This window comes from Ursus americanus, chromosome 20 (assembly GCF_024610735.1).
Source record: "Ursus americanus isolate L20-20 chromosome 20, mUrsAme1.1.p, whole genome shotgun sequence".
In the NCBI taxonomy this organism is placed as follows: Eukaryota; Metazoa; Chordata; class Mammalia; order Carnivora; family Ursidae; genus Ursus; species Ursus americanus.
The window spans coordinates 11214891-11242396 of NC_142146.1; the positions used below are offsets into that span (position 1 = coordinate 11214891).

The 27506-nt window shown below is 37.6% G+C and overlaps 1 protein-coding gene across 4 annotated transcripts in view; it reads right to left on the reverse strand.

Annotated features, from left to right (window-relative positions):
• The window catches only part of ULK4 (unc-51 like kinase 4), a 592979-nt gene that overhangs the window by 123182 nt on the left and 442291 nt on the right, over nt 1-27506 (reverse strand). For all 4 annotated transcript variants that reach the window (XM_087870115.1, XM_045798163.2, XM_045798161.2 and 1 more), the window contains one exon: nt 14066-14251. In XM_087870115.1, the coding sequence (XP_087726241.1) occupies nt 14066-14251 (186 nt within the window). The remainder of the gene's footprint in view (nt 1-14065; nt 14252-27506) is intronic.

Here is a 27506-nt window from a genome sequence, read left to right on the forward strand (position 1 = left end):
ACACACGTCAGTACTTCGCTCCCTTTCATGGCTGGATAATATTCCATTGTATGGATATACCACATTTTATTTGTCCATTCATCAGGTGATGGACATTTGGGTTGTTTCTACTTTTTGCCTATCATCAACAATGCTGCTATGAACTTCATGTACGAATTGTCTATTCTTTTAGAATACAAAAAAGACCACCTTAGAAAAATTACAAAAATATCTTTCCAAAGACAATCAACAAGTCAAGCTTTCCCCCCTAAAACATATGGCTTTCCTATACTCTTAAAACCTGTCTGGTACCTGCAAATACCTGGACTGAATAAGCAGATATTCTTGCATTAACTGGTAGTCAACAAATAAGCCAAATCTTCTTTTCAACATGGTGAAGGTACACGTGTATGTTAACAATTTCTATGGTATTTAAAATCGTTATTTCAGAACAGTCTTCCTTTTAAGAATATCATCTTAGAATCTATTTCATTCTGTCACATGCAACATTCAGAAAACAATACTTGTGCACTGAATTAAAACCTGCCCAGACTGTGAGAAAAAAAAAAAAGAAAATCTATTTTGCTGCCCACTCATAGAGTGCAACCTTTAGAAAGGGATTATTTCCCTTACATTCTCATCAGGGACTGGCAAAGAAAAGTATATCATGTTATTACAGAGCTTGGAAATGTAATGACTTCCAGGTTGCTAAGCAACGCTGCAATGTTAAAGGCCCCAGTATCTGTGATCTCTAGAGACACTCTCAAATTTCATTAAAAGCTGCTCATAACCATTACACAAAAGGTCCATGTGGAGTTTATAAACAGGCTTCGTTTCTTCACATAATAATGAAGGAATAAAAAAAAAAGGCGAGAGGCATCAAAACTTTTGTGGTACTTAAAACTAAGTATTTTGGAGCCCCAACTAATGAAATCTATCATGTTTCTAGGAGTTTTTCATAGAAAGCAAGTACGATCTGTTTATAGTAAATAAAAGTATTTAATATCTCGAAAAATTACACTGTGTAGTACTTTGAGACTTTCTTTGAAGGATGGGTAAATGCGTCCAGTGTATAAATCCAGTGGAGAAGCAAGGACAATTTGAAATGAGAGTTCTAATCATTATCCGCATCAAGGAGGGTCATGAGAGTGGCAATAGGAAAGCAAGATGGCACGGGAAATAATTCTCAGGAACATTTTCAAAACATTTCCTTTAACAATGGTGTTGGAAAAGCTAATCCCTGAAACAAAAAGTTATGGCAGGTCTCAGTAACAATCCCAAGTATACCCCTGGGACGCTGGTGTAGGATGTTGGCTCAACACCCTAAGATGCTAATGAGACTTGGTCTTTTCATACAGCCAGTATGGGCAACCTAACCTCCTCAACCATCTCCTGAGGTTCTAGGGAGAAAGAGTGGAAGGAGACTGTATAGTTCGCTCAGCCTTACTCATCAACCCCGCAAATCAGAATATTAAGATATCAAAGCAAATGTCTACAGACATAGATCAGGAGGGTCATTTATTATGATGGTTGACTTTAAAGGCAAATTCTTTTTTTTTTTAAGATTTTACTTATTTATTTGACGGAGAGAGAGACAGCCAGTGGGAACACAAGGAGGGGGAGTGGAAGAGGAAGAAGCCGGCTCCCAACAGAGGAGCCTGATGTGGGGCTCGATCCCAGGACTCTGGGATCATGCCCTGAGCCAAAGGCAGACACTTAATGACTGAGCCACCCAGGTGCCCCATAAGGGCAAATTCTTAATTGCAAACTATGTCTGCAGGTGGGATCATCAAATTTACAAAGTTGAAAGAGTTGTTATAGGGTGGCAGAGGGTTCTTATTACCCAAATATTTATTTTCAAAACCCTTCCCACGAACTCTGATTGAGCTGGGAAGCACATGTCTTTGGTGCACGAATAAGTTCACCCAGAAATTGATGGGTGGTTTGCTGTCAGGCGCTCACACATGAAAGTACTCAGCTGGGCCTAGGCAAAATGCTTTGTACAAGTCAGCCTATTTGTGATACACAAATCAATTGCAACATGAAAATTCCAATCTTGCAAAACATACAGAATTTCATTAAATTTCATGAACAATTTCATTAAATCATTGCCAGTGATGGTGGAAGAATCACACCCAAAGCCTTTGAAGAGTGAAGGTCTGGCAGATTGCATGATCACCAGCTGAAGAAGGGGCAAATACCTTCAGGTGTGAAAACAGGACAGTCACTTCAAAAGGGAATACTAATTTGAATAGCAATGAAAAATTCACGAAGACCTTAAACAGTGTGGCAAAAACCATTCTAAGATGGTGCTAAGAAGATTAAATGTGTGGGCTATTACAATGTGCCATCATTGAATTGTGATAACATGAAAGGTGACACACACAGAAAGTCCAGAATCACTGGCAGAGCCCCATGTGATGGAGTGGACGGGCCAGGCTATAGGCCTTGGCAGGGCTCAGGTGGGAAGTGCACACTCAGGGCAAGACTAGCCCTCTGCTGACTCTCATGGGAAAACGAGACCTCTGGGTGGGGTCACCTCTGTCCTGGCTGGAGTCAGGATGAGTCTCTGAATGCTGCAGGCTCCCTCTCACAGCCTCACCATCCTGTCTGCCCAGAACAGTTGGGACCAATCTCCACACGCTTCTCCCTAGTTTACGCTGGTCAGTATGCAAAAGCCCAGGGCTCCCCCTTCCCTTGGACTGTCATTCCCAAAAGGCTCTGTACAGACCCTTCTTGGGCTCCCTGTTCATCCCTCCTCTTCAACTTCGTGCACTGTGCTCTTTGGTGAGTCACCAGCCAAATTTCTTGTATCTTCATCTCTTCCTAGGATGTTCCCTTCACTTTGTTGCTCTGAAACTGGGCTTTTCCCTCAGAATTCTGCCTCCCCCACAGGTGTCTCTCACACCCCTTGAACCACTGGGCCTGGAGGTGGCTCCTTGATTCTCACTGATACTTGCTAACCATTCTCATTCCTTTTCCATTCCCTCTTCCCCAGCTTTCAATCTAATGTCACCAGAGAATGTCATCTGCTACTCTTCCCTGTTGCAAGAATCAGTTGGTCCCCAGCTTACGGTCCTTGTCTTCAACACTGTGCCTGTCACAGTGCTTGGCAATATCAACATTCATAGAGAGGATCCTTCTAGAGCCACTCAGTTCTGTGATTTTCTGTCCAATGACCTTAAACCCCTTCACACTTCAGACACTCATTCCTATGGTTTTACCCTAGACCTGGTCATTACCATTAACTGCAACCCTCCAAATGCCATAAGCAAACATCCCACACTCTGCTCACCACCTCCTACCGCCCCACCCCCTCCAGTCCAGACCTCTCCTACTTGGAATTCCAGACCTATGGATCCAACAGCCAACCAGACACTCCCACTTGGTTGTCTGACTGGCAGCTCACATAGAACATATCCCAAACTGAGCTCCTGATTTCCCCACCCTCCCCTCAAACCAGCTCCCCCTGAGTTCTGGCCATCTAGGGTTTGGCTTAGACCCAAATTGGAATCATCTTCGACTATTCTTTTTATCTTGACCTATATCCAATCTGTTGGCAAACACTACTGGTTCTACTTTCAAGATCTGTCCAAACTATAAACACTGCAAGCCATGATCAGGACACTCCTGGGCTGCAGTAGCCTCCTGACATCTCTTACCTCTAAGCCTCTTCAATGACTATTCTCAACACAGTGACCAGGTCAATCTCAGCCCCCTGCTCACAACCTTCAGGATAAAGGCCAGTCTCTTCAAGGGATTATGGGGCAGCAAGGACTTCCTCTCTCCACCTCACCCCCTCCCCATTATCTCCTTCCTATCGTATATGTCTACTCTTCACCCAAATATCATCTCAGTAAGACCTTCCCTAGCCATGTTATCTCAAGTTGCAAATGTCCCGCTCTATTTCTTTCCTGCTATACTTTTCTTCTTAGTGCTTTTACTGCCTAAAATATAACATAGCTATATTTATATCTACATGGTTACCATCTCACTCTCCCAGGAAGCTCCAGTACAGCCGAGATTTTTGTCTGTGTTGTTCACTGCTGCATCCTCAGGCTTTGGAACTCTGTCTGCCACAGAGTAGGCACTTAATAATTACTTGCCGAGTGGTTACTCTTAGTGAAGACCTTTTCTGCACGGTGTCGCAAAATACTAAGTAGTAACTCTATAAGAATGCTTTATAATTTGTTAAAAGACAAAATCAATTCACTTTAATAAATTTTAGTTTTATTTTTTTGAGATCAAGTCCCACCATATATCCTATCATTATTTACCACAATTGTTAGGTGGCTAGTTTATGTGAATTTACACTAAGTGGTTATTTTTCCAGTATCACTTGTTCTGGAACAAAAAGGAATTCCTATGTTACAGAGTCACATGCCTAAACTTGGTTAAATACTTCTGTTGATCTTACTTATTTACCCCCTCCAACCAAGAGTAGGACAAAATATACTTTAAATTCAAGTAATCTAAAAGCCACAACTTAAAGTACTCACTCAGGGGTGCCTGGGTGGCTCGGTCATTATCTGATTCTTGATTTAGGCTCAGGTCATGATCTCAGGGTTGTGAGATCGAGCCCCGCATCAGGCTCTGCACTTTGCATGGAACCTGCTTAAGATTCTTCCTCTCTCTCTGCCTCTTCCCCCCTTTCCCTCTCTCTAAAATAAATAAATAAATTAATTAAAATAAACAAAATTCTCAGATATTTAAAATATCAACTGAAAAACATTTTTTAATCTTTAGCTTTTTCTGTGATTATTTAAAAACTGAAAACCTGAAACCAAATTCTCATTCTTTGTTATACACAGTATATCTACTTGAAAACAATCTTTTTAAGGAAAGAAACATATTCTTATGAACAGAATGTAGATATTAACTAATATTTCCTTCAACCAGTGAAATTCATTTCTTAAAATTAATATAGACAACATAAAGGAAAATTATATGTAAAATAATTTTAAAAATAAAAAAAATTAGAAATACATAATGTAGGTGTTCATAAGAGAATGACCCTCAGAACAATTTTCTTTGCTGTCCACATCCACAAGGAGGTATTTTTCAAACATTTGCATCCTAATACTTAACATGCTTTGAATGCTCATTATTTTGAGATGGTTTTGTTAAAAGCACGTCATCAAGGAACCCCACATAACCAAGAGAGTCTGCAGTATTCTGCACAGCAACAGCTGCACAGTGGGGCTGATGATGTCAGAATGATCACTAAAAATCAGGGAAACTCCAGAGTGAGTCATAATCACTATAATTTGAAGCAGACAGTAAGTCCCTATAAGTGGGAATATTCAAGGTTTGAATAAATAAATGATCTTTCAGAGGAAGCTGCTCCTTTTTTATTTCTTTTTCCTTATTTTTTTCCTCCCTGGTTGTTAGGAACATAAAACAATTCCAAGGACTCTTAGCTTTATACTTGCAATTTACACTGGGTGTGTTCTCAGGGAATTAATATTGTGGAAGGAAGCAGCATCTCTGGCAGATCGTCCCTCTTTCTGAGGGATACGCTACCTGTTGCCAAGGACAGCAGATTGGTCCTTTCCACACTTCTCATGTTCCCTCTCTCATGCTTACAAATCACCTATTTCTTTGCTCCGTGAACATCATCCCATATATATAGTTTTTACCCTTTGGTATAAAAAGTTGTGGGGAATACAGATATTCGCACAGCGCCAAAGGATCTCCCCAAGGATTACTTTTTAATTGCAACGGGAAACATACCTGCAAGATGGAGAGGTGTGGCACACAGCCCCTCAGACAAGCAATCAAACTTAGCCCGCAAGTGGGGCAGCCCACAATTGTATGCTTCCTATGGGATACAACATGAGGGGTCGTTGCCAATGAGATATTCTAACCAAAAATGTCATGAAGAAACAATCATATGTTCCAGAATATTGAACATTCTACCAGTCAAATGATTCAAGCTCTTTAAAAAGTCAATTTCCTAGGGGAAAAAAACAAAAAGCAAAAGACTCTTCTAGATTAAAAGAGATGAATGGGTACCTGGCTGGCTCACTGGAAGACCGTGTGACTCTTGAGTTGTGTTGTCTGAGCCCCATGTTGGGGGGGAGAGATTAGAGAATGCACACATGTGCAAGAAAGAGACTAAAAAGCAATTAAATTCAGTGTCTGAGCCTTAACTAGAATATGGTTCTTTTTTTTTTTTTAAGATTATTTATTTGAGAAAGAGTTGGGGGAGGGGGAGAAGGAGAGAGAATCCTCAAGCAGACTCCCCGATGAGCTTGGAGGCTGATGATCTCATGACCCTGACAGATCATAACCTAAACTAATTCAAGAGTCTGACGCTCAACTGACTGAGCCACCCATGTGCCCTGACAATTTAGGGCACAAAGGTGCCCTAAAAAAAAAAAAAAAAAAAAGCTACGAAAGCCATTTTTTTACAAGTAGGAAAATCAAATATGAACTGGAGATGATCAATATTATGAAACAGTTATTTTCTTGGGTGTGATAATGTTGATGTAGTTAGGGGCCAAGTGTCATGATGCTTTTACATTCACATAATTCAGAAAACACAGATACATGGAAATAGAGAGCATGGTAAAATGGTAGCAATTCTGACAACAATTCTTGATTACACTGGTGTTCATTGTACTGTTCTTTCTACTTTTCTGTGGTTTTGAAACTTTTGTGATAAAGAGGTGGGTAAAAGTACCATCAATGGCAATCTCTTTAGAGAAAGTAGGGAAAAAATTTTTTTCCCAGAAGAATGAGGGAGTGGGCAGGGGTGTTGAACCTCTTGAGGAAAAGTCAAAACAGAAGGACAATTATGTTGCCCAGGGGACACAAACAGATTGTGAAAGAGGCCAGGAAGGTGACCAGCCTCGTCCCAAGGAGCCTCCACATGGGAAGGGAAGGAGGGAGCAGGTGCATGTAGGAGAAGATGCAGGAAATGTGGGGGAAGATGAGACATGTTCAAAGTGGATTTTAAGGAAGCTTTTTCTGTTACATGCACATCCTGAAGAAACCTATGGCAAGGAGCATATGCTCCCTCAGGCCCTTGAGAGGGATGGTTGTTTCACAGCAAGACAGAAGTCTCTGTCCTGAGAGCAACTGGCTATCAAGGACTCTATTCCACTGGCGATTTGCTTCCAGAGCCTGTCTTACTCAAAAGCTCAGGAATGTTTGCTCAGGGAATTAAGTAAAAATTCTAGGCAAGATATTGCTTTCTTTACTGGGAAGAGACAACTCAGTCATTCGTAGAGTTCCCAATTACCTTGCGACTCTATGGCAATCACTGGTAGAGAATGCTTGTCCGGTGTAACTACAAATGGATGTGTATGGATTCAGGGAAAGATCTCCCTTGCAAACCCATAACAGCATCTCTCAGAGTTTCAGAAAAACCTTCTAAGTGACCAGATTTCCACGAAAATTGATTACATTTACTTTTTACTCATTTCGGTGCATAATGTTTCTCTTAAAAATTTCACTGGCTTCACACCAATCTTCCTTTTTTTTTTTCCTTTAAGAAAATAAGGCAAGAACAGAAGATCTTATCACAAGAAAAATAAGCTAGGAGGGAGAGAGGAGTCATTTTGCCTTTTTGTTATACCTTAAGAAACATTAGTTTTCTAATACAAATGAGGTCCTTTCTGATCTCAAATCTACAGCTCATCCTGGTCCTAAAATAGAAAAAGAATGGCTGCAGAATTTCCAGTTTCCGCATGTGGTATCCTCAAAGCTTTAAAGATTGTACATGAAGTGCTGTCACACTGATATTTAGCAACAGAGCCGCTCTCTTCCCACACTGGAATGAAAGGACCATGGGACATACATGAGAATTTGGAAGGAAAATGATGGTGAGCGCAGGGAGATTTTCTGAAAGCCCTATGGTAAAGGGACTCCAAGAGAAAGATATTTGTAATAATCTTTAATACTAACCCTCTTCAGAGAGCAATCCCAAATTACACTCCTGCCACCTCTGCTGTGCCAGCTGGACAGGTGGCCAGCTGACAGGTGTTAGACACATCAAGCATCTCACAATCACCCTCCCACGGATCACTTCTCTGCTTTCATAAAGTAGTCAATAGTTTATGTTTAAGCCAGTTTTACAGAACAAGTCTTGGCGGTTTACGTGTAGTCGATATTTTGAGTGTCTGAATAAGCTAGCTTTAATTAAGTGACAAGTAGCTAATCTATAATCGTTACCCTGGGAAAATTCCCACTGATATCAAGTTTAAGGGACAGGTAAACATGAGAGTGCCTTGAAAGATTCCATCACATTTTTAAAGCTAGAGCACCAAGTATAATTATAAAACTCCCCAACTTTCTGGTAAATTACAATAGATAATTAAATTCTTAGGTCTGTTCAACATTTTCTGGATGTTCTATATATGGACTAGATAAGGAAGAGCACCCTAGGGGCAGAACATATCCCACCTCCATCAGCACAAATTACAACACTCTATATCTTGAATTGGTATTGAAAATTGTGATTTTAGAAAGTCATTGTCACGAGCTTGGGACTATCAACAGATATTTCAAGAATCCAGGCCTTTCGTGTGCCTCATTGCAGGGATCAGCCACGTTATACCCCAAGACAGCTCTCTGATGACGGTGGCTTACCTGTGGCTGACATGCTTATTACCTGGCCCTATAAACTATGGGGCCACATGTATTTTGAGGTCACCTTCTCTGGATGAAATCAGCAAACTCACTCGGTTTTAGGGAAAGGAGGGTACTCCTCTCTCAGGGCTTAAAAAGAGGCAACCCCACAGCACAGGGCCTTTCTTTTAACAAGTGCTCCTGGGGGGAGTATCCACTCAGTGAACATCCTTTGAGAAAGATCCTCAGGAGCTTGTCTTTCCCTTCTTAACTCCTTACGATCAGGAGGCTGCACCTATCAGGCCTCCTCAATCCAATTACTGACAGCAGGGAATAAATCTAGAAGGGTCCCTGCCACTCTATCATATCTGGTTCCTCTAGTCCTGTGAGGTGAGGTGAGCCTCAGAGGCTGGCCTCCTAAAGGCCACAGGAAAGCTTTGCTTACATTCCTGGATCTTTTGAGTTCCTGTCCTCTACACACCTGCCTGTCTCATCTCATCCACTCCACAGAAACGTGGCAGGGATACCATGGAGGAGCCTGGGACAGCAGACGGTGGGCTAACTACATGCCTTATGACATCCCTCTCAGTCTGACCTATGCATCTGTAAGGCACTAAAGTGAGCTCATACTGCAAACAGCAAAAATGAACAACTGCCTATAACAAAAGCAGAGACTTGATAGACATTTCTTACTCAGCTCATTGGAGTCCTATAAAATACCTATTACATGCCAGCTACTATGATGAAGCTTTATTTCCCAGTACAGGTAATTGGAATTCAATTAGATGCTGCCACCGCCCTTTTGTTTCAGAGGCCAGAATTTCCTAATTCCAGAAAATAGTGTCCCAACTCCAAATGCTACTAAAATTGCTATTGGAATGGTCTGGTCTTTCTCGGCCCTTTTCTTATGTCTCCCATTCTAGCTCCATAAATCTCAGAGCCTTTGCTCAGGATGTGCTTCCTCCTTTCCATGTGCGGACAACCTTGTCAACTTCATCCCTAAAGGGATTGTTCCTGTAGAACTCGCTGGCCCCTCCCCTGTAGCATGGATTGCCTTCTGCTTTGTAATGAAGCTGGGTGTTTTTCTCTCTCTCCAGTTAGAGACCCTTGAGAATAGGGAGCAGGAAGTTCATGTGTTACTCTCCTAGTATCCTTGGTGCCACACTTGCACATAGGGAGGAGAATTCTATGACTTGTTTTTCCATGAATGACCTCTCAAGTGCTTTCCAGATCTAAACTTGGTCAAAGTCAGGTTGATGAACGCCCATGGAGTCCATGTCAATTATAGGCAGGGCAGTGGCAAGGCAGCCAGCTTCTTGGAAAGAGCGCAGGAGAGGGGCAATACAACTGGGGCTGATACCAGCTCTACCATCTCCTCCTGGGGCCTTGGGGACATTACTTATGTTCTCTGAGTCTTAGTTTTGAATCTGTAAAATGGGAATGACCTGTCTGCTGCCATTTCTCTCTGAATGTACTGAACTCAATGATAAGTGTGAATAGAACTAAGTTTCAGGATAGGCAAGTTTCAGGCCTCAGCTGAGCTAAATGGGTCCCAGAATCCCTGACTCTGTTTTACACAACTCGAACCTACCACTGACAGACCCAGGGTAATTTAGAAAGCTTTGGGAGGTTTTAAAACACACCTCACAGATGGCTGGCCTGCAAACACGATGGGCATTCCTGCGTAGCTAAGTCAGAGACATCAGGATGAGAGCGACTTGCAGAGCTTTCCTCTATGAGACAGTACAACTTGGGATAGGACTCTTGGGACTGTCCCAGCTGTTTTACTTGTTAAGCAAACAGTACTCATAATTTCACCCTAGACCATTTTTGTATCTTGCTTTCTAAATGAAAAGCACAAGAACTCCAGGAAAAGGTTCCATGGTTCCTTGGAGGAATGGCTGATACCAGGGCTGCTGCAGAAAAAAGGTAGAAGATGAACCTTATGGAAAGTGCTCAATAGAGAGCCCAGAAATAAACCCACACTTACATGGTCAGTTAATCTACAACAAAGGAAGCAAGAATATACAATGAAGGAAAGAAAATAGTGTCGGGAAAACTGGACAGCTTCATGCATAAGAATGAAATTGGACCACTTTCTTACACCATACACAAAAATAAACTCAAAATGGATTCAAGACCCACATGTGAGACCTGAAACCATACAAATCCTAGAAGAAAGCAATAATGTCTCAGACATCAGCTATAGCAAAATTTTTCTAGGTATGTCTCCTGAGGCAAGGGAAACAAAAGCAAAGATAAACTATTAGGATGGCAACAAACTAAAAAGCTTTTGCACAGCGAAGAAAACCATCAACAAAACAAAAAGGCAATCTATTAAATGAGAGAAGATATTTGCAAATGATACATTTGATAAGAGGTTAATATCCAAAATATATAAAGAACTCACACAACTCAACACCAAAATCCAATTTGATGAAAAATGAGCAAAGGACCTGAACAGATATTTTTCCAAAGAAGACATCTAGATGGCCAACAGACACATGAAAAGATGCTCAACATCACTTATCATCAGGGAAATGCAAGTCAAAACCACGATAAGATACCACCTCGTACCTGTCACAATGGCTAGAATCAAAAAGACAAAAAAATAACAAGTTCTGGTGAGGAGGTAAAGAAAGGGACCCTTGTGCACTGCTGGTGTGGATGTCAATTGGTGCGCCACTGTGGAAAACAGTGTGGAAGCCCCCCCTCCCAATGAGAAATACCGTACGATCCAGTAATTCCCTGCTTTTATGCTCATAAATTCTGAAACTAGAAGAAATGGACAAATTCTTTAAAAAGTACCAAAACTCAGCTAAGATAAATACCTTAATAGTCCTATAATCATTAAAGAGATTGAATTTGTAATTTAAAAATTCTTAAAAAGCCATCTCCTGGCCTAGATGATTTCACTGGAGAATTCTACAAACATTTAAAGAGTTTTTAATACCAATTGCAGCATTATTTATAATAGCCAAGATATGGAAGTAACCTAAGTGTCCACTGATAGATGAATGAATAAAGAAGGTGTGTGTGTCTGTGTGTGTGTGTGTGTTTGTGTGTGTATATACATGTAGATACACTATATATATACAATGAAATATATATATGCAATATATATACATATTTATACAAATATATATGCTCTGCCATAGAAAGAATGAAATCTTGCCATTTGCAACAGCATGGATGGATCTAGAGAGTATCATGTTAAGCAAACTAAGTCAGAGAAAGAAAAATACCGCACGATTTTACTTATATGTGTACTCTACAACACACAATAAACAAAAACAGAAACAGACTCATATATAGAGAACAAACTGGTAGTTGCTGGGTGAACAGGGGTGGGGGGGCGGCATAGGTGAAGGGGATTAAGACGTACAAACTTCCATTTATAAAACAAATACATCACAGGGATGAAAAGTACAGCACAGGGAATATAGGCAATAATTTAAATAACTTTGTACAGTGACAGATAACCACACTTACTGTCGTGAACACTGTGTAATGTATAAGAATTGTTGAATTGCTATGTTGTACACCTGCAACTAATAATAACATTGTCAACACTTCAATTATGAAAAGAGAATACGCATGTGATTACAAAAGGAAAAAAAGACGGAAGTGCTCAAAAAAAAAAATGATGGGGGCATGTCAAAAGACACAGCCCCTCAGAAGAGGTTCCCACTGGCCACATCATAGAAAGCAGTGGATTACAACAGACTGAATAAAAGAAAATGCCATGAGTCCATCGTTGATAATAATAAAAAGACAAAAAAGTAAAGTGGAGCAGAAAAGGTGGAAACAACCCAAATGTCCATCAACAGATAGAAAGATAAACAAAATGTGGTCTATACACACAATGAAATATTATTCGACTTTAAATGGGAAGGAAATTCTGGCCGAGGCTACACCATGGATGAACCCCAAAGACATTACATGAAGTGAAATAAGCCAGACATAAAAGGGTAAATATGGTATGCTTCCACTTACATGAGGGACTGAGAGTAGACAAATTTATAGAGACAGAAATGAGAATGCACACAATAGCACTGAACTGTATAATTAAAACTGGTTAAGATGGTAAATTTTATGTTATCTACATAAATAACATTTATATATAATATACATAATATGTTTTATATATAAACATACGTATGTTATATAAATAATAATATATATTACCTCAATTAAAAAATGAAAAAGGATGAACAGCATCAGAAATGACTTCTGTTTTCACATATACAGGTCAAAGTCACTTGGATTTAACTTTTCCTCCCTAAACAGAATCTAACTGGCCCTAGAGGTGGCAGGTCAGAAATTGTAAAGAAATCATTTCAGGGTAAATCTCTATCTCCCTTCTAATCTGTCACCCAGAAGCCGCCCTATAGATTTAGCCGCGTCACGCACCACAGCTGTCTATCAAACTGGCACAAAAGTTGTCTTGAATACAAGTTTCTGGAGTATCCGTAGCCTCCCCTACCAACACACCCCTCAAGATATCTGTATCTAGAGGTAAACACAGACTGACGAGCCAGAACATGACACAGATGAATGGGACCTCCACTCCTTCATTAATTTCAACAATAGCTACTATATATAATGGCTTTCCAAACCAGCAGAATAATATTCACTGTAAAAAGAAAATGAGTCAGTTTTCAAAAGTACTTTCAAGGAAACATCAGCTATATACATTTGTAAAATATAAAACAAAACCAATGGGGCAAAAGGAAATTTTTTCCTTAAAATAGAATATTGGGAGTTAGTAATGTTGGAAGTCAGAAGATCTCCATTTTGCAGCCATCGCACACTAAAAATAAAGGCTGCCACCGACTAATCCCAGTGATCAAAATTAACATCACTAGTGAAGGGGCAAATAGACGTCATGAGCCTCTGAGTGTGAAGGAGTGGGAAAGACACAAGTTCCCTTCTGGGGTTTTCCTGAATCTAATCATCAGAAAACCTCACACAGACCCAACCTGAATGAGAACCTACAAACACCCAGCCAATATTCTTCAAAAATGTCATGCAAGATGAAGAAAGGCGCCAGGACTATTCCAGATTAAAGACAAGTGTCTACCAACATATGTGATCCTGGACTGGATCTTATACCAGGAAAAAAAAAGCTATAAACATTAAAATACATTATTGGGGCAATTGACAGAACTGGAATATGGATAGCACATCAGTAAAAGAAGTGTATCAATAGTAAATTTCTTGATTTTGATTGCTGTGGTTAAAATAACATCCATTTTGTTAGAAAATGTACATTTAATGGCTTAAGGGGTGAGAGGGCACAATGTCTCTAACTTATTCTTCAACAGATCAGAAAAAAATATATGTGTATGTGCAGATAGACAGGCAGAACGCGACAGACGTTATCAAGAGGTGACCGCCGAGAAAGGTAACCGGGGATTCTTTTACTGAAATCAGGTGGAAGAAAATCATTACTCTCTTCCATAAGCTGCCGAAGCCACCCACCCTGGTCCCGGTTTCCATGTGGACTCACCATTCTTCTGAGAATTTTTAACAGAAGCTTCTGCTCTTTTGGGTCCTCCTTAGATGTCAGTAAATTGGCAAAGTTCGCTGCGTTTTCAGGAGACAGGCTGTCTGGGTTTTCCCCTCCGTACAGCTGAACCAGTATGGACAGACACTTGGACGACACTTCAAAAATTTCAGGATCCTCATTTGGAAGCTGCAAATTAACAAACAGGACTACTTAAGTTAATTGAGGATGGTGCTGGTATTCCTCAAGAGACACAGGAAAATTTCACTCAATGAGGAGAATATCAGTCTGAGTGAGTACGAAGATTGACTCAGTATTTTTTTCAATCTCTTTCAAAATGCATACAGTAAGTCAAGGCTAATAGCACTAAATCAGAAGAAAGTCCCCGAATCCTTTCTTGAATCCTTAGTGAAGAACACCCTGTAACAAGCAGAGAGCAGCATATATTTTATATGCATTCCTAATATGTGAATATATTCCCACATGCATATGAGTCTGTCTGTAGGAATAGAAACAGTCTGAGTTTTTAGAAGCACGGCCCATCCATTCCTGCTCACTATCAACTTGTTGAGGAAAAATCTACTTTCTAGGAGATATAAAGGAACATTCTGAACTTGTCTGTGTCTGAATTAGTGACTAAACTGGTGGGACAGAGAGCATTGTTTCTGTTATGTATTAAGGTATAGTAGGAAATAATCATATTACAAAACGTCTTAAAATAAAACTTTAAAAATGAAAAGGTTACTTGTAAGAGCTTGAGATGCAATTCCTGTCCCGTGCAATTCACTCACCTAACATGTACAATTCAGGGATTTTCAGTATACGCAGAGTTGTGCAACCATCACCACAATCAATTTTAGAATTTTTTTCCATTACTCGAAACATGAAATCATACAAAATATGACCCTTTGTGACTGGCTTCTTTTACTCAGCATAATGTTGTCAGGATTCATCCCTGCTATAGCATATAACAGTATTTCATTTCTTTTTATTGTTTAATAACATTCTGCTGCATGGGTAGACCACATTTTATTTATCTATCCATCAGCTGATGAACATTTGAGTTGTTTTCACTTTCTAGCTATTATGAATAATACTGCTGTGAACATTTGTGTGTAACTTTTTGTGTAGATGTAGGTTTTCACTTCTCTTGGGTGTGTACCTAGAAGTGATTGCTGGATCATATGATAATTCTAGGTTTAACCTTTTAAGGAACTGCCAGACTGTTTTTCAAAGCTGCCGTTAGCACCAACAATGTAGGAGGGTTCCAGTTTCTCCATATCCTCATCAACACTTGCTGTTATCTGTATGTTTAATTACAGCCATCCTAGTAGGTGCAGAGTGGTAACTCACTGTGGTTTTCATGTGTACTTCCATCTGCTTGATGTACTTCCATCTGCTTATTGGCCATTTGTACATCTTCTTTGGAGAAATGTCCATTCAGACACTTTGCCCATTTATAAAATGGGTCATCTGGCACTTTATGATCAAGACTAAGTATTCTTTATACATTTTAAAAACAAGTCCCTTAGCAGATTTTCAAAAATGTTTTCCTACTCTGTGGGTTGTCTTTTTACTTTCTTGATAGTATCCTTTGAAGCACAAAAAATTTTATTTTGATGACTCCAAATGCATCTATTACTATTATTTTTTTTATTGTTTGTGATTTTGGTATCCTACCGAAGAAACCATCACCTACTCCAATGTTTGGAGATTTTTGCTTCTAATAAGTCTTTTTACACTTTAAGCTCTTACATTTATTTTTTCTTCTAAGAATGTTACAGTTTTAACTTTTACATTTAGGTCTTTGGTCCATTTTGAGTTAATTTCGAATATGGTGTTAGCAGGGGTCCCACTTCATTCTCTTATTCTGAGATATCTGTAGGTTTGCATGCAGTTGTGAAAAACCGTACAGGGATCTCATTACATATTTCATCCATTTTCCCCAATTGAAACATCTTCCATAACTAAAGTACAACAGCACAACCAGGAAATTAACATTGATATAACCCATTGACCTTATTCAGATTCTACTGCTTTTTACATGTGTGTTGTGGGCGTGTGTACATATGTATTTAGTTCTGTGCCATTTTGTCACATGAGTAGATTTGGTGATACCTACTACCTTAAGATAAAGAACAATTCTATCACAAAAATTCTTTCCATAGCAAAAGCCAACTCTCTCCCTCCTCCATTTCTAATCCCTGGCAACCACTAACCTGTTCACCATTTTGTCATTTCAAGTAAGTTACATAGCACATATGGCTTTCTTCACTCAACATAATTTCTTTGAGATTCATCCAAGTTTTTGTGAGTATCAACAGTTCATTTCTTTTTATTACTGAGTTGTATCCCATGGTATGGATGCACCACAGTTTAACAACCTGCTCCTTAAAGGAAATTTGAATTATTTCCAATTTGGAGCTATCCCATGTAAAACTACTAAGAGACCATTTGTGTAAGTTTTTATGTGAACATAAACTTTCATTTCTCATTGACATAAATGCCCAAGAGTACACTACTGGGTTGAATGGGAGGCTCGTGTTCAATTTTTTAAGAAACTAGCAAACTGTTTTCCAGAATGGCTGTACCATTTTACGATTTTATATTCCTAGAAGCAATGTATAAGAGATCCAGTTTCTCAGTATCTTTACCAGCATTTGGTGTTATCAGTATTTTTCATTTTAGCCACTCTAATAGGCAGGGGGTGATAGTTCATTGTGGTTTTAATTTGCATTTCCCTAATGGCAACTGATAGTGAATATCTTTTCATCTCTTCATGTCTTTTGTCCTTTGCTAACTGCATTGTTTGTTGCTTTATTTTTGATATTTCAAAGTTCTTTAAATACTCTAGATACGACTTCTTTTTCAGATATGTGGTTTGCAAGCATTTTCTCCTGGGTCGTATCTTGTTTTTTCATCTACTTTATTCTTTTGCAGAAAGGAAATTTTAATTTTGATCAGGTCCAATTTGTGGTTTTATTTCACCGGGACTGTGCTTTTGGTATCAAGTCTAAAAACTCTTTGCCTAGCTCTCAGTCATGAAGATTTTCTATTTGTTTCCTAACAATTTCAAAATTTACATTTAAATAAATTAATTTTTATATAAAGTGTGAGGTTTAAGTAGAGGTTCTTCTATTTATTTATTTTTGCCACCAAATGTACAACTGCTCCAGCATCATTCTTAAAAATGGCACTGATTATTTTCACGTATTCATTAAAAAATCAGTTGGACATGTTTGTCTAAGCCTGTTTCTGAGTTTTCTACTCTCTTCCATTGATCTCAGTGTCTATCTCTCCACCAATAATAATACACCATCTTGTTACTGTAGCTATATAATAAGTGTTAACACCAAATACAGTGTTTCCTCTGCCTTCATTCTTATTTTTCAAATTATTTTAGCTATGCTAAGGCCTATTATTTTTCTACATAAATTTTAGAATAAGCTTGTCCATTTATTAAAAACTTTATTGTAATTTTAAAAGGAATTGCCTTAAAACTGTCTATGAAACTGGTGAGAATTGATATTTTTAGTCTGTTGAGTCTTCTAATGCAGGAACATGCAATGCTTTTCCATTTAGGTATCTCTTCTTTGCTTTCTTTCGTCACAATTTTTCAATGTCAAGGACATAAATCCCATATACATTTTGTTATATCTTAGTACTTAATTTTCTTTGCAAATTATAAATGGTGATTTTGATATTTGTTTCCACATGTTCACTGTCAGAATAGCAATACAACTGATTTCTGTTTGGTGATCTTGGATCCTGCAACCTTGCTGAACTCATGTATTAATGCTAAGAGTGTTTTTGTAGATCCCTTTGAATTTTTTACATAGACAACTGTGTCACATGCAAACAGGAATAGTATTAGCTCTTCCTTTCATACAGTATGCCTTTTATTTCTTTTCTTGCCTTACTGCACTGGCTAGAACTTCCAGTACTACAGTGAATAAAAATGGGGGGAGCAGACAGACACCCTTGCTTTGTTCTCAATCATAGGGAAAAATGATTCAGTCTTTCACCACTAACTATGATGTTAGCTGTACGTTTTGCATAGATGCCCTTTATCAAGTTGAGGAAGTTCCCCCTCTAATTCTAGTCTGATGAGAACTTTTATCATGAGTGCTGGATTTGTCAAATACATCTTCTATTATAATTGATATGATCATGTGATATTTCTTCTTTCCCTTGTTTATATGGTAGAATACACTGACGGATTTTTGGATGTTGAACAAGCTTTGCAAATGCAATAAATCCTGCTTGGTCATAGTATTAATTCTTTTTATACACTGGTGCATCCAACTTGCTAATATTTTGTTGAAAATGTTTGTATCTAAGTTTATAAGAGATATTGTAGGTTTAGGTTATGTTTTGTTTTTGTAGTTTTTTTTTAGTTTAGCATCAGGGTAATAGTATCTTCATAAAACTACCCTTAAAGTTGGTATTAAAAACTCTTTAAATGTTTGGTAGAATTTTCCAGTGACATCATCTAGGCCAGGAGATGGCTTTTCAGGAATTTTTAAATTACAAATTAAATCTCTTTAATGATTATTGGACTATTAAAGTGTTTATCTTAGCTCAGTTTTGGTACTTTTTAAAGAATTTGTCCATTTCTTCTAGTTACAGAATTTATGAGCATAAAATTATTCAGAATATTCCACTATTATCTTTTTAATGACTGCGGATCTATATTGACATTTCTTTTTTCATTCCTTATATTGATAATTTTGTCTCTTTTTATCTTTGTCAGTTTGCTAAACATTTTTCAATTTTGTGGAGTGCCAGGTTTCTGTTTCATTGATTTTCCTGTATTTTTTTCTATTTTCAATTTCACCAATTTCTGGTTTTGTCCTTATTATTTTTTCCCTTTTGCTTCCTTTGGGCTATTATGCTGTTTTTTTTTTCTAGTTTCCGGAGGTGGAAAACTAGATTATTGATTTAAGATCTTTCTTCTTTTCTAATGAAAGCTTTTGTTATTATAAATTTTCTTCAGTAGTGCTTTAACTGCATTGTACATATATTTTTTTAAATTTATGTATTTTAGAGAGCCAGAGAGAGCACAGATGGGGAGGGGCAGAGGAAGAGGGAGAGGGAGCGAACCCTCAAGCAGACTCCCCCTGAGCATGGCGCCTGATGCAGGGCTCAATCCCAGGACCCTGAGATCGTGACCTGAGCCAAAAGCAAGAGTTGGATGCTTAACCAACTGAGCTGCCCAGGTTCGCCTGCATTCTGTATATTTTTTATATGTTTTCTTTTTCATTCACTTTTATGCAATTAAAAAATTTCTCCTGTGACATCCTCTTTGACCCATGAATTATTATTCAAAGGATGTTTTCTTTCTAAATGTTGGAAATTTTCTTATGGTCTTTTAATTACTGACTTCTAGTTTGATTTCATTATGGTCAGAAAATCCATTCTGTATTACTTTATTTTACATTTGTTAAGGTTTATTTTATGGCCCAGGATGTGTGAATGTTTCATGGGTACTTGAAAAAAAATGTGCATTCTGTAGTTGTTGGGTCGGGTGTTCTATAACTGCCAATTATATCCTGTTGATTGTGTTGTTCAATTTTTCTGTATTCTTGATGATTTTCTGTCTAGTTGCTCTATTAATTGCTGGAGAGTGGAGTTTTGAAATCCACTATAGTTGTGAATCTATTTATCCTTTCAGCACTACCATTTTTTTGCTTCATGTACTTTGAGGTCTTGTTGTTTGGTATACATACATGCATTTGAAATACTTGTCACATCAATGGTATTGCCCTTTTTATCATTTTGGAATATCACCATCTCTAGCAATTTTTCTCACTCAGAGGTCTACTTCATCTGATATTAAGAAAGCCAGTCCTATTTTTTTAAATTAATATTTGTGTAGTACAGACTTTTCAACTTTTTACTTTCAACCTGCTATATTATATTTTAAATGAGTTTTTTTTAGACAACATATTGTTGAATCATGTTTTGTTATCTGCTCTAGCTATCTTTGTTTTTTATAATTGGTGCATTTAGACCATTTACATTTACGGCAAATATCAAAATGCTAGGGTTTAAGTGCAATACTCAATTTTATTGTTCATCTTCTGTATTTCTCCTCTGTTTCTTGTTATTCTGATTTCCCACCTGTTCATTTAAAACTTTCTGTGGGCTACTTGAACATTCATTTTATGGAAGTAAAAGAGAACTTTAATTCCCAGTAGTAGTTTCCTAGGAGACCATAACAAAGTACCATTAACAGGTGGCACAAACAACAGAAATTTGTTGTCTGACAGTTCTGGAAGCTAGAAGTCTGACACCAAAGGGCAAGGCCACGCTTCCTCTGAAACCCATAGCAGATTCCACCCTTGCTTCTTGCTACCTTCCAGCAATCATTGTCATTCTTTCATTTGTAGCTGCATAATTCCAGTCTCTGCCTCTGTCATCATGTGTCATTCTCCCTGTATGTCTGTCTTCACATGGTTGTCTTCTGATAAGGACACCAGTCATATCAGATTAGGGGTCCACTGTACTTGACAATGACCTCATCTTAACTAATTACATCTGGAAAAACACTATTTCCAAATAAGGTAAAATTCTGGGTACCAGGAGTTAGGACTTTAATTGTGGGGGACACAATTCAACCCATAACATTTCTTATCAACTTTGTTCCTTCTGTGCTCTATTTACCTGGGTTTTTTGTTTTGTTTTGATTTGTTTGCTTCTTGCAGTTATGCTATCCCAAATGTCTAGCCGTCTTTGGTTTTCTATTTTATGAACAAAAGATTGGGCAGATTATTATAGGCAGCTGGTATGGATTTCCTTTGCATTTGTATGTATCCGTTTCTTCAGCTGGCTTCCCCGTCTGAGTTTCCTCAAATTCCACAATGCTTATTCCTAGGCCCTGAGCCCGCAGTAGAAATCACATCAGATAGACAGGTCATCCTCTTTACAGTGCAGTTCTTGACTTATTATGCCGGAAAAAAGTGGAGCAAAATGGATAAGGGGAGGGTTCTAACTGGTCTGCCTGTTCTAAATGTTAATCTTCAATTAGCCTGGGAAATGCCGTAGGGCCTTTATCAGTTTTTCGCCTCACTCTGAGTTTATAGATCTTCTGCATCTGTTCCTACCTTCTGGTTAGTTCTCATGTAATAGGTTTCTTAACTATTTCGATTCAGTCCCATCTGCTTTCTATCACCTAGTAATTGCACAAAATTTCTTTTTCATTAACAGCTTCTCTTTCTGTTCTCCCCAAATTTTAAGATATATTTAATCCTCTCTATTTTTATAGACTGTGGGTACTTGATGAGATAGGCACACAGGCTTTATTTCAATCCACTTTAACATTTCTTAATTTTTTGAGTTAATTTTGCTTCATTGTTCAAATAATTGGAGGTTGTTTATCATAAGCAACATTTTCAAGATGGCTTATTTCTTAGATAATTGTAAATCTCATAGTGTTTGTAGGAGTTTTTTGGTGTCCCCCACCCAAAAAAAGACTGTGAAGTTATAAAAATTCCCCCCATCTTCCCTGGAATAACAGGGAAAGGATATATCCAACTGCCCACAATAATAAACTAGCAGACAAATACACGAACAATGGTTTTTAAGACCCTGGGCATTAGGCAAAGCAGGACAATGATGCCCAAAGGCTGGAAAGCAAGTGAGGTGAGCTTTACTCTTGTAGCAGATTCCTTAAGTTAAGGAGACGTTATGAATTAAAAGGCTCAGAAATCCAAAGCACCTAGAGCTCACAGGACAAAGTATCAGAAAGAACATAGTAGGGCAATGGCCCACTCAAGAAGAAAGATAACCTGGGTAGCGATTTATCCATTAGATAAAATAAATGTATGGTTAAGGACTTTCATATTAAGAAAACTCCAGGCCCAAATGGCTTTATTGGCCAATCCTATTAAACACTCAAGGAAGAAGTAATAAAAATTCTACACAAACTCTTCCAGAAAGCTAAAGAAAAGGCAACACTTCCATACTCATTCTATGTGGCCGGTATTAGCCCTCCTACCAAAATGAGACAAGGACATTCCAAGAAAGAAAACTACAAACCAAGAGCCCTTACAAGTGAAAAGATCTTCATCAAAATGTTAGTACACCATATCCAGCAACATATTAAAAATATTCTAGGGATGCCTGGCTGGCTCAGTTGGTAGAACATATAACTTGATCTTGGAGTGCTGAGTTCAAGCCCCACCTTGGGTGTGGAGTTTACTTTAAAAAAGAAGAAGATTTGGGTTTGTCAATTCTATCTCAATAAAACTGTATGTATATACACAATATATAAACACTCTGGCAATTCAATAACAAAAAGACAAAATCTAATTTCTAAAAGGGCAAAGAAATAAACATTTCTCCAATAAAGGTATAGAAATCATCAATAAACACTGGAAAAGATGCCCCACACTATCAGTCATCAGGGAAATACAAACTAAAACCACCATGAGATACCACTTCACACACACTAGGATGGCTATAATTAAAAACACAGGAAAACCAAGGTGAAAGACCTGTACACTAAAAACTATAAGACACTGATGAAAGAAATTGAAGATGACACAAACAAAAGGGAAGATATTTCATGCTCATGGATTAGAAGAATTATTATTGTTAAAATCTCCATACCATACAAAATAATCTACAGATTCAATGCAATCTCTGTTAAAATACCAATAGTATTTTTCACAGAACTAGAATGACTCTAAAATTTGTATGGAATCATAAAACACCCCTAATAGCCAAAGGAGGCTTGAGAAAGAAGAAGAAAGCTGGAGGCACCATGTTCCTTGATTTCAAAACTACAGTAATTACAGTAATCAAAACAGGAGGGTACTTGTACGGAAACAGACACATAAATCATTGGAATAGGATAGAGAGCCCAGAAATAAACCCATGCTTCTATGGTCAATTAATCCATGACAAAGGAGGCAGGAGTACAAAATGGGAGAAAGAGTCTAATAAATGGTGTGGGGAAACTGGACAGTTATATGCAAAAGAATGTAAGTGGACCACTTTCTTACACCATGTGCAAAAATAAACTTAAAATGGATTAAAGACCTAACTGTGAACCTGAAACCACAAAACTCCTAATTAAAGGAAAACTCTTAGACATTGGCCTTAGCAGTATCATCTGAATGTTCCCCCCCTCCCGGCCCCTGCAAGGGAAACAAAAACAAAACCAAACTATTAGGACTTTATCAAACTAAAAAGCTCTGCACAGCAAAGACAATGATCAACAAAACCAAAAGGCAACTTACTGAATGGGAGAAGGTATGTGCAAATGATATATTTGGTAAAGGGTTAATATCTAAAATATATAAAGAACCTATACAACTCAACACTAAAAATAAATAAATAAATAAATAAATGGGCAGAGGACCTGAATAGACATTTTTCCAAAGAAGACCTATAGATGGCCAACAGACACATGAAAAGATGCTCAACATCACTGATCATCACAGATATGCAAATCAAGACCACAACGAAATATCACCTCACCCCAGTCAGAATGCCTAGTATCAAACAAATAATAAAAAAAAAGTTTTGGTGAGGATATGGAGAAAATGGAACTCTTGTGCACTGTTGGTGGGAATATAAATTACTACAGCCACTATGGAAAACATTATTGAGATTCCTCAAAAAATTTAAAATAGAAATACCATACAATCCAGTAATTTCACTCCTGGAAAAAAATGAAAACACTAATTTGAAAGGATATATGCACTCTCCACGGTCACTGCAGCATTATTTACAATAGCCAAGATATAAAAGCAACCTAAGTGTCCCTCAATGGATGAATGGATAAAGAAGATGTGGTGTATATACACAATGGAATATTACTCAGCCATAAAAATGGATTAAGTCTTGCCATTTGTGACAACATGGATGGACCGAGAGGGTGTTAGGCTAAGTGAAATAAGTCAGACAGAGAAAGACAAATACCATATGATTTCCAAAAAAAAAAAAAAAGCCAAAAAAAAAAAAAACAAATGAACAAACAAACGACAACAAAACAACAAAAAAGGAACAGAGTCATAAATACAGAGAACAAATTGGTGGTTGCCAGAGGGGAAAGAGGTAGGGGGATAGGTGAAATAGGTAAAGGGGATTAAGAGGTACAAATTTTCAGTTATAATTTGCTGCAACATGGACGGCACTGGAGGAGATAATGCTAAGTGAAATAAGTCAAGCAGAGAAAGACAACTATCATATGATTTCTCTCATCTATGGAACATAAGAAATAGGATGACTGGTAGGGGAAGAAAGGGATAAAGAAAGGGGGGGTAATCAGAAGGGGGAATGAAACATGAGAGACTATGGACTATGAGAAACAAACTGAGGGCCTCAGAGGGGCGGGGGTGGGGGAATGGGATAGACTGGTGATGGGTAGTAAGGAGGGCACATATTGCATGGTGCACTGGGTGTTATACGCAACTAATGAATCATCGAACTTTATATCGGAAACTGGGGATGTACTGTATGGTGACTAACATAATATAATAAAAAATCATTTAAAAAAAATTTCAGTTATAAAATAAGTCCTGACAGGGATGAAAAACACAGCATAGGGAATATAGTCAATAACACTGTAATAACTTTGAATGGTGACAGATGTTAGTTACTGTTGTGCTATTTCATAGTGTATGTAATTGTTGAATCACTATGTTGTACACCGGAAACTAATATAATATTATGTATCCACTGTACTTCAAATAAAAATAATAAAATAAGAAAAAGTAAACTACAAAACAATATCCCTCATGAACATGGATACAGTCAATCCATAACATCATATTAATAAGTAAAAAAGAAAAGCTATGTGATTATTTCAATAGAAAGAGTATTTATCAATATTGAACATCTATTTCTAACAAAAACTCAGCAGATGAAGATAGAAGGAAATTTCTTCAACCTGGTAAAAGTCATGCTTCACCCTGAGATTAGACAAAGACAGGACGTCTTTTTTCACCACTTCCATTGGTGAAATTCAAACATCGAATGGGAGGCTCTGGCCAGAGCAGTCAGGCCCAAAAAAGGGGCATCCAGATTGAAAAGGCAGACATAACTGCTTATTTGCATAAGACATGATCCTTTCTGTAGAAAATCCAATGGAATTTACAAATAAGCTGCTACAGCTCATAAATGAATATAACAAAGTTACAGGATTCAAGACCGACATACAAAATCATCTGTATTTTTATATATAAGTAATAATCAAAAATATGAATTAAACAATACCATGCAAAATAACATTTAAAAAATTGAAAAACTTAGATGTGACAGAGGTTGAAAGACCTGTATACTGAAAAATACAAAATACTGCCAAGAGGAATTAAAAAGGACCAGAATAAAGGGAGGGATCTACTCTGTTCATAAGTCAGATGGTTCAATTTTGTTAAAATGACATTCTCTACAAATTAGTCTACAATTCAATGCAATCCCATTCACAATCCCAGTAGTTCTTTTTTTGTTGCTGTTTTTTGTTTGTTTGTTTGTTTGTTTGTTTGTTTGTTTGTTTGGTAGAAACTGACAAGCTGATTCTAAGTTTCCTATGGAAACATAAAGGTCATAGGATAGCCAAAACAAATTTGAAAAAGAACAAAAGTTGAAAAACTAACATTACTGGCTTTCAAGAATTATCATAAAGATGCTCAGACAACATGCCAAAACATAAACTTATATCTGTACCTTTTACCCTATACCAAAATTAACTCGAAATGGTTGACAACACAGGTCAATTCTAGTGCTAAGGTGGCCCAGAATCACCAGGGAACATCCATACTCAATGGAAGACACCCAAGTCTTCAGAAATCTCTGAAACTCATTTCATTCTTGGAAAAAAAAAAGTGGTTGACAGATCTAAATATAAGACTTAAAGCTGTAAAATTGCGAAGAGAAAACTGGGAGAAATCGTCTTGACCTTATGATATGACTGCAAAAGCATAATTTACAAAAAGGAAAAAAGAAAGGTAAAATGAACTTCATCTAAATTTAAAAATTCTCTTTGAAAGACACTGTCTAATTCACAAAATGCTCAATAAAAGGTAGATATCACCACCACCAACCCCATCACAAAATGTCCCTCCCTTTAAAGGAGACCCATGAAGAAGTGTTTTTTCAGACCCAAAGAGTAGAAAATGTTTTCTGATCCCAAGGAACTGTCTCCTTGCCAACCTGCCCCACTTTCTGGGCAACGTACAAATGGTTGTATTTCCATTTCTGTGTGGTGACCAGAATTCTCAAGGCCAAACCCACGACCCGACTTTAGCAATTATGTAAGACTTCATACCTGTATAGAAACTTCACTCTATCTCATTTTCATTATTTTATTTATGTTTTCTACTTTACTTAGAACTGCCAGACTTAAAAAAACAAACATCCAATTATGTTTGAATTTCAGATAAACAACAAATCTTTTTTTAGCGTAAGTATGTCCACTTGGCATCTTGTATTTTACCTGTAACACTAAATTTACTGCAAACATTCTTATTGATCAACTCAAACGCTTTATGGAAGAGATAACAAATACATGTACACACACACATAACTTAGAAATATCTCAAAGTAAACTTACACTTGAATTCTTAAAATTATTTTAAAACAATTAAAAATCACAATTGTGTATCCCTTTATTCAATCTACACAATACAATAATGCATTTGAAAATTGTTCTCATTTTGTATTATATTTTAAAAATACTGCCTGGTGGTAGTATTTTGTCAAAAATATATGGGAATATTTATTTTCAGGGAAGAGAACAAATTAACCAAGAAAGAAAAAAAATAACCCCTTATAATACAGTGTTTTCTATTTTTATGCTGTTTAAAAGCACGTTGAGAACAGACTCTGTCTGTATTGTTAGGACATCTTTAAAAAGATTCCACATTAGGCCATCAATCCCTGTTCTTCTTCATTTTAATATATTACTCCTGCCCAAATTCAGCTAAAGAGGTAGCAGAAAATATCATTAAGCTGATAAATGGTGGTAATTCCAGATAACATCGCCCAAGGAAACACTACTGCCCACAGTCTTGACATTGCCCCCTTACCCTTGAGAAGTAAGGATACTCTTTAGTCTCATTGACCCCCCCAGGCAAATTATATTCCTAAAAGTGAACATTTAAAGGGAAGAAAACCTGCCACTACCATTATTGATTTAGTTGTAAGTCTATTTATCACAGACCAGAGTGCTAGGGTCAAAAGAAAAAAAAAATCTGAAAACAAGTTTAAAGTCATAGGTAGGTCAAATTGGCCTTGACTTCCAGGGCTCCTGCACTGTCCTGCCTAACTCTTGTAATATACCTTTACATTTTCCTTGTCAATAACTACAGAATGGGGAAACAGCTCATTTAAAAACTCACAGCCAGTCAATATAGAAGGAGATTCAAACAATTCTACTGAAGCAGCGGACAATTCTACAGAAACCACAGAGGGATGCAAGTGGATTTCACTGACA